This window comes from Bombus vosnesenskii, unplaced genomic scaffold (genome assembly GCF_011952255.1).
Source record: "Bombus vosnesenskii isolate JDL3184/JDL3185 unplaced genomic scaffold, Bvos_JDL3184-5_v1.1 scf7180000013422, whole genome shotgun sequence".
Taxonomy (NCBI): domain Eukaryota; kingdom Metazoa; phylum Arthropoda; class Insecta; order Hymenoptera; family Apidae; genus Bombus; species Bombus vosnesenskii.
The window spans coordinates 1-7,546 of record NW_022883038.1 but is presented as its reverse complement, the minus strand read 5'-3'; the positions used below and the strand labels follow the sequence as shown (position 1 = coordinate 7,546).

The following is a 7,546-nucleotide window of genomic DNA, read 5'->3' as shown; positions in this document are numbered from 1 at the left end:
AATTCTCGTCCGTGTAAATAATGACGGAAGTGCTTGACGGCGTTTACAACTGCTAACGTTTCCAATTCGTAGGAATGATACCTAGATTCCGCAGGGCTAGTCCTTTTGCTGTAATACTCCACTACTCGACTTTTTCCTTCGACCCTGTGCATTAGAATGGCTCCATATCCTTCCGAGCTAGCGTCCGTATGTAATTCTATGGGGTAATTGGGATCAAATATCATTAGCACCGGCGCGTCGGTCAGAACGGAAATTACCTTTTGTCTTATCTGTTCGTGCCTATCCGTCCAAGGTATATTCTTGTTACTCGAGGTAAGTGCGTACAGGGGTTTCATTACTTGTGAAAATTTGGGAATAAAGCTCCGGAAATAAGAGGCCAAACCTATGAATTGCCTAAGTTGTGTAACGGTCGACGGTGCAGGTAGAGAACTCAAGGCTTGTATTTTATCCGGGTTTGGGCGGACTTCTCCGTTACGAATTACGTATCCCAAGTAGAGTACCGATGTCTTTAAAAAGGAGCATTTCGAAAAGTTAAAGGAGAATCCGGCTTTCACGAGGGTATCTAATACGGTGCTCACCCTTTCTAGAGCTTGGTCTACTGAGTCGGCAATAATTAGGACGTCGTCCAAGTAAACAACAACGAACGAATACGCGAGGTCGCCTAAGGCGTTGAGAATGGCCCTCTGGAAAACGGATGGTGCATTTTTCAATCCGAACGGCATAGTCACGTACTCGTATTGCCCGTCGGGTGTAACGAACGCCGTATATTCCGTCGAATTAGGATGAATGGGAATTTGGTGGAATCCGCTGGCCATGTCCAGGCTAATGAAGTATCTCGCCTTCTGCAATCTCGCGATTTGGTCCGCGATGAGCGGTAGGGGATACCGGTCCGCGACCGTATTTTTATTTAATGCCCGAAAATCTACGCACAGTCTATCTGAGCCGTCTTTCTTCTTTACAAGTAAGATAGGGCTCGCGAACGGTGAGTTGCTCGGCCTCACGATTTTTGCTCTAATTAACTCGTCTATTCTCTCACGCACTATCCTACGCTCTTCTTCGCTAAGTCGGTAGGGACTTCTTTGCACGGTAACATTAGGGTCGATTAACCGTATTTCCAACTGGCCCGTGCTTACGCGAGTACGTGGGAAGCCCGTAATGAATGAATCTTTGAATTTCTCGAGGACAGAAATTAACCGACTTTTATCATTACCAACCACGTCAGTGTCAACCGCATTGATATTGATCTCGTCCTCGGGGGTTTTACTACAGGCATTAATAGTCTTCGTTTTACAAATATCGACGCTATTCCGTGTAATAGTTACATCAAAACCCTGGCTTAAGATCTCGCGGCCAATCATGATATCATAATGCAGGTGACCATCGGCCAGAACGTGGAAGGTTATCTCCAATGTAAAACAGTTAATGCGTACCGTAGATAAGATCTGGGATGTACTCTTAACGCAGGTGTTTCCTATTCCTCGCATAACTACTATATCTGTCGTTCTTCTACCGGAGAATTTCGGAGCGACAGATTCTCTAATTAATGAGCACTCGGCTCCGGAATCGAAATAAAATGGGAACGACTCACCCAGATGACTTAAACTACCGGCTGGGGAGTCCACCACGCAGGAGTTGACTTTACGCTCATCCTTGGGGCCTGGTCTACCGTCCCGTCGCGCCGGGCAGTTAGGTGCGATATGGCCTTCCGCTTTACACCTGTAGCAAACCGCCTTGGACGGTGCGGCCGGTCGGTTTCCTTCCTGGCGTCGTGCATCCCTCTGCTGTTCGTTCTGCATCTTCTTGTAGCAGTCCTTTATTCTGTGTCCGAGAGTACCACAGTAATGACACCTCGTCTGGTGGCCCGATAACTTGCGACGCTTAGCTTCGGGTTCCGCCGGTGCATATCTCGGCGAAAATGTCGACTCTTCTTCGTAACAGAAGGGTCGCATCTCGCTCAGGAATTGGTCCTCCGTTCTGATATCGCTCGTGAGGGCCAATCGTTTAAGACGTTGGTCGTGTGGAATTAATATGTAGAGAGTGACAGCGTTAAGTATTTCGTCTAGCGTAGAATGTTGCCACCGCGTCTGTAGGAGGGAACGGACACGGCCGGCAAACGCCCCCGTGGATTCGCCCGCTTCCCGCGGTTCCCCGGATACCTTGATTAACGATGAGGACGTCGTCTCTCGGCCACCGAACTTTGTAAGGAATCGTTCCTTAATTCCAGGCCAGGTAACTTCTCCGTTTCCCACCGTTCGCGCCAGCCAATGTGCTGCAGAACCCTGTAGAGAGTCACTTAAGGCAGAGTGTAGCGCGTCTTCTCGCAGGGGGTTGTTCTGTAGAGCCCTACTAACAGCCGCGCACCACGCGGCTGGGTCGGCGCCTGCGACTTCTGGGTTAAAATGTGGTAATTTGGTGATTCCCGCATTCGTTCGTTGCATTAGCGTATGGATTAGGTTGTTCATGACAGCGACCTGCCCTTCCAGCGTTAGCAACCGTTCTGATCCCACTTCTGATGTCGGATGGTCATTGGAAATGGGGTTGTGGGCGTCAAATGAATCTTCTCGAGGATTAGCCATTGATACGGTACACACAGGCGTAGTTTATTACAATGATAGAATTATTACAGTCTTAACAATTGATCACGGCGGTTCGGCACTCGCGACGCTAGTGACGATGCTCTCGGGCTCAATAACGAATCCGCGGTCAACGGGACGACAACAGAACGTACTCACAAAGTCCAAGTCTGAGAATAATCACTGATCGCGAAGGCGTTACTCTTCGATCGATGAGATCGCGAGCGAGAATGCCTTTCCCGTCCCGATGATGCCACAGAGGAAAACTATAATGGGGTGTGTCTAAGGACACGAGATCATCGGATTCGTCGAGAAAAGCCTTCGTTCAGAAAGTAAGGGAAATTGGCGTTGCTGCTAATTGGTCAATCTCCATATCGGTGGTTAGAAAAAGATGCTAGCCGCCCTCGAGGGAAAGTTGCTAGTGGGAGACGCCGCTCGTTGAAAAATATGTCTCCCCTATCTTCCCGTAGTTGGGACAAAGACTGTTTGTCTGTTTGAAGGACTTTAGTTAACTAAACCTTAAGATTTATAACGGGCCCTCGGGCTAGCCGAACATGTACTGCTGAGACGCATCGACATCTGGCAATCATCTTACTCGAAGAATAGGGTCTGCGTGTGGCCAGCCACGGGACAGAAACCGTTGGAATGTTTACTGTCGTGTGTCGCCACGAATATTTCTTTTAAGGAGAGCTATAGAATTACTCCATACCTTTGTTAGGCAAAGCGTTCATCCCGTGACCGCGGCTACGTTCGGCGACTGACTGTCGCCTCGAGCCCAAGCTCATTATCACGACTCTCGAACAATTACAATCGGGTTGAATAACTACAATTGTTCAATTACAGCTATAGTAGACTCTAGGTTACAATGTTGCGGGATTATCCAAAATTCCAAAGGCTCCGGTGTTCTTTCATCTCCGACATATATATATATATTATATTATTTTTTCCTCTCTTTTTTTTTATTATTAAAACTTTTGTTTTATTTTAGGTTTTACGTACATGTTATCAGTGAAAATAAATATTATGAATGCTACCTGGGTTATAATTATATACATATATGCATACGTATTGGTAAATAATATAGATGAGATTTGTTTTATCGTTATAAATATATAAGTATACATTATCAATAGGAATAGATATTACAATTATAGCTTGCCTTTGAATATATATATATATATATATATATATATATATATGTGCGTGTAATGGTAAATATGACGACTTATTTTACGAGTCACTTGCATTATCAATGGAAGTGAGTGTTATAAATATCGCCTACTTTACAACATGCGTGTATATATATTGGTAAACATAAGTGAAAATTATATGTATAGTTATAGATGTTGTTTGTTTACAGATGGATAGCAAAAGTATTTGGTTTCGTGAGTGGCGTACAGGTGCTTTACAGTTCTACGGTGCGGATTGCTATTCCTTGAACTAAAAAAAATTTCTTTCGAGATGAGTCTGATTATTGTAAACGATCGTGCATGGGAGGATTTTCTGCAGAGATTCGAAATGCTCTCTGGATTCCTCGTGAAACGTCTGGACAACACCTACATGTTCTTCCATCCGTCGTTCAGAGAATGGTTGATGAATTCGCTATCAGTTCTGTACACACATACAAAAATAGTATATATATATATATATATATATTATATTTTTTTTTTATATATATATATGTTTCATTCGGACCTGTTCCTTGTATGAATACTGTATCTCTGTATATAATATAATATATATATAATATGTTATGATTATGTTAGTTGTTATTTATTATATATATTTTCCTTAACTCTCTCCCCCTTTTTTTTCTTGTTTTTTTTTATTAGTACCTAACATTGCTATTATGATGCTGTATTACAATGTATTGGCTATTATTTGTGATGAGGTGCGTATGTGTGGGGTACGCGCGACGAATTTTTCAACATGGTCGCTTGCGTGTATCGTTGGTTTAATGTCAACAGTAGCGTGTTGTTGAAATAGCTAATTAATTGTTAATTACTATAATTTTTATTTAGTAGTGTTTCTGTAATATTGTTTTGTGTATTATGATATTGTGTGTGTCAATACCGTGTGTTACTTAAATGTGATAGCATGGATTGTATTGTTACCGAATTTCAATAGTCATTGTTTTGATTATACACGACTTGCATTTATATAAGTCTTGTTTAATTTAGTTAATGTTTTTTGTGTATTGTGTTACCAGATATTTTGTGTAGCGTAACTTTATTCTTTTGCACCGAGTTCGGTCATGTTGTTAATATTTAGTTAGTCTATCTTGATTAATTTCTAACCTATTCCTGTGTTTATTAACCTTTCTTATTTTTCCTATTAATACATTATTGCATGTACTTGCTATCTGCTATTATTTTGTGTATGATATGAGTTAGTTCCCTTATTAGTGATTAAAATCTACTTGTTAGATTAACATTGTCTTTAATTCTTCAGGTTCTACTCTTTCGATGCCCCATCACTTACCTAGAGCATTTCCACAACATCACCTGATTCTTGGATATGTCTTAAATACTTACTACGGTTGTCTTCAATCGTCTTATATCTGTGCCCATAAAGGTACTGTTTAGTTTATTTAATTTAATATGTGTATAATGCATTGTGCATGCGACCGCTATTGTGCATTACAAAATTCGCTTCTACATGTTAGATATAATAATATAACAATACTACGTAGATTAATACATAATAAAATATCCCTTTACTTTCAATTAATCTATCTTAATTATTTTCTAACCTCTTTCTACACTTATCAGCTACTTTATTTCTTCTTGTTAATCTGCAAAATTCATGCATGTACACTTCCTTGTCTGGTGATTAATTGTTCACGAGGTAAGTTGCACCTTCACCGTTTTAGTTATTCGTTGAACTAACACGTTTCACATTCGAACAGTAATGGGAGCACTCGTAATAAACTTCTTTTCTTTTCAGGTTTCCGCTATCTGTGTTGTTCGACAAACAGCGCCATGCTTCCACAGTATTGTTATAACGTTTAGTAATGTTGTATTTTGCATTAAGGCAATTGAAGTTAATTTGTTCATTTATTTTCAGCTGGCTGTCGTACATGGTGTTCCGCAAACAGAGATCCATAACCTATTTTGCACGTAAACCTTCTCGTGTGATGATTACTTGTTCACAAGGTAATTTTCACTTCCACTCTTTTAATTATTTATTGAATCAACACGTTGTATATTCAAACAATAATTGGAGTACACCTGATAATTTTCTTTTTTTTTCTTTTAGGTTTTCGCTATCTGTATTATTCGACGAACGGTGTCGCACTTCCTTTTAATTTATCCACAATATAGTTATAACACTTGGTAACCTCGTATTTTGCACTGAGACAATTGAAACTAATTTATTCACTTATTTTAGGTAGCTGTCATACATTATGCTCCACAAACAACGATCCATAACCTATACTTGCACGTACACTTTCTTGTATGTTGATCACTTGTTCACAAGGTAACTTTCACTTTCATTAGTTAGTTATTCATTGAGTTAACACGTTTTATATTTAAGCAATAATTGAAACACACATAATAATTTTCCTTTTTCCTTTTAGGTGTTCGATATCTGTATTATTCGACGAACAGCACTACAACATACACTACTGCATTACGTTGCCCACTGAAATCACTTTACTCATTGCTTATTTCGGTTATGCGCTAGTTTTAGTTTGTTTAAGTGCACCGTTCGCGGAATCCCTTTTACTTCAATCTTGACGTTTTGGTTCTGCAAGATTTCTAGCACTTTGTATGGTCCAGTATATTGATCGGAGAATTTTCCTTTACTGGGTTCTTTTAGTAAATATATCGAATCTCCTATTTTAAAGTCCTGAGGGTCGATTCGTCGGTCGTAATATTCCTTTGATCTTAGTTTGGATTTTATCAAATTTTCTCTCGCCATTCGTTGTACGGTGTTAATTTTATCGAACAGGTCTTCGAGATATTCTGTGTATGTCGGTTCTAAGTTCTCTTCGATTATCGCTTCACCTGTAGGTTCTCTGGCTAAATGTCCAAAAACTAATTCGTGCGGGGAGAATTTCGTTCCTTCGTGTACAGAGGTATTATAGGAAAACATGGCTAACTCTACCCATTCGTCCCAATTTCTGGAATTTTCAATATATAGTTTGAGATATTCAATCAGTACGTGGTGAGATCTTTCAATTGAACCGTTACTTTGTGGGTGATATGCCGTCGTGGTATATTGTTTGATGCGGAATCTCTTTGCTACTTTCTTCATTAGTGAGGATGTAAAGTTCGTTCCTTGATCAGTGAGAATAGCCCTCGGTGATCCGAAACGACAAATAAATCGCTTTACAAAAGCGTCCGCTATCTCGGCTGAAGAGATTCCTCCTAGTGGAATCCCGATTGAGTATTTTGTTAACAAATCTTGGATGGTTAATATATATTCGTTTCCCTTTTGAGTTTTTGGTAATGGACCTACAATATCCATACTAATCTTGTCGAACGCTTTACCTGGTGTGTCTGTAAGTACCATTGGTTGTTTTGCTTTTATTCTTGTGAGTTTCTTCAATTGACATTCCTTACATGTTCTTACGTAATCTTGAATTTCCCTTTTCATATTTTCCCAATAGTAGTGTTGTCGTATTCTTTGATAAGTTTTGGTAATTCCTTTGTGTCCTGCTACGCTTGATTCATGTTTTTCTCGTATTATGCTGTTCCGCGCTTCCACAGGTGGAGTAATTACTTCTCCAGTGCAAATGGTGATGGATAAGGTTTTTTCCATAAATATTTCTTTTAATTTTCTGATTGTATATCGCCAGGGTATTTCCTCTAAGTTTCCTTTGCTAATGCTAAACGAAGTTAACTGTTTTTCATTCACTACGTCTAATAGAGATCTTAGCGAGTTTAATAAATTTTCTGGTGTTATTGGAATATTTCTATTTTCCTTTATCGGTAGGGATATAATGCATTTTCCAGAATCGTAATTCA

At 39.9% G+C, this 7,546-nt stretch overlaps 2 protein-coding genes and 1 long non-coding RNA gene across 5 annotated transcripts; 2 read left to right on the top strand and 1 right to left on the bottom strand.

The window, feature by feature from the left end:
• Window positions 1-661: 661 nt before the first annotated feature.
• Window positions 662-2,438, bottom strand: LOC117237981. The gene is made up of 2 exons (XM_033502468.1): window positions 886-2,438; window positions 662-683 (listed from the first exon to the last, which is right to left on the bottom strand). The coding sequence occupies exons 1-2, from the start codon at window positions 2,436-2,438 to the stop codon at window positions 662-664; spliced, it is 1,575 nt and encodes a 524-aa protein (XP_033358359.1).
• A 1,166-nt stretch (window positions 2,439-3,604) lies between these two features.
• Window positions 3,605-4,023, top strand: LOC117237982. Its single transcript, XR_004494092.1, has 2 exons — window positions 3,605-3,644; window positions 3,934-4,023. It is a non-coding gene; the product is annotated as an uncharacterized LOC117237982 (long non-coding RNA).
• Window positions 4,024-4,385: 362 nt separating this feature from the next.
• LOC117237983 lies at window positions 4,386-7,485 on the top strand. 3 transcript variants are annotated; one of them, XM_033502472.1, is made up of 5 exons: window positions 4,386-5,147; window positions 5,520-5,565; window positions 5,640-5,728; window positions 5,964-6,053; window positions 6,154-6,206. In XM_033502472.1, exons 1-4 carry the CDS (start codon window positions 5,039-5,041, stop codon window positions 6,002-6,004), a joined length of 285 nt encoding a protein of 94 aa, XP_033358363.1. In that variant the 5' UTR covers window positions 4,386-5,038; the 3' UTR covers window positions 6,005-6,053; window positions 6,154-6,206. The 3 variants fall into 3 exon arrangements, with proteins under 3 accessions (XP_033358363.1, XP_033358361.1, XP_033358362.1); XM_033502470.1 differs by lacking the exon at window positions 5,964-6,053 and having other exon boundaries at window positions 6,154-7,485; XM_033502471.1 differs by lacking the exons at window positions 5,964-6,053; window positions 6,154-6,206 and adding an exon at window positions 5,832-5,957.
• The last annotated feature ends 61 nt before the right edge of the window (window positions 7,486-7,546 follow it).

Bases quoted from the DNA above. Each gene is read 5' to 3' on its own strand.
- LOC117237981 (XM_033502468.1), bottom strand. From the start codon at position 2,438: ATGCAACGAACGAATGCGGGAATCACCAAATTACCACATTTTAACCCA. The intron at 684-885 runs GTATCCCCTACC...TCCGTTTTCCAG, and splicing joins AAAAATACGGTCGCGGACCG to AGGGCCATTCTCAACGCCTT.
- LOC117237983 (XM_033502470.1), top strand. From the start codon at position 5,039: ATGCCCCATCACTTACCTAGAGCATTTCCACAACATCACCTGATTCTT. The intron at 5,148-5,519 runs GTACTGTTTAGT...TTTTCTTTTCAG, and splicing joins TTATATCTGTGCCCATAAAG to GTTTCCGCTATCTGTGTTGT. The intron at 5,729-6,153 runs GTAATTTTCACT...TTTTCCTTTTAG, and splicing joins GATGATTACTTGTTCACAAG to GTGTTCGATATCTGTATTAT.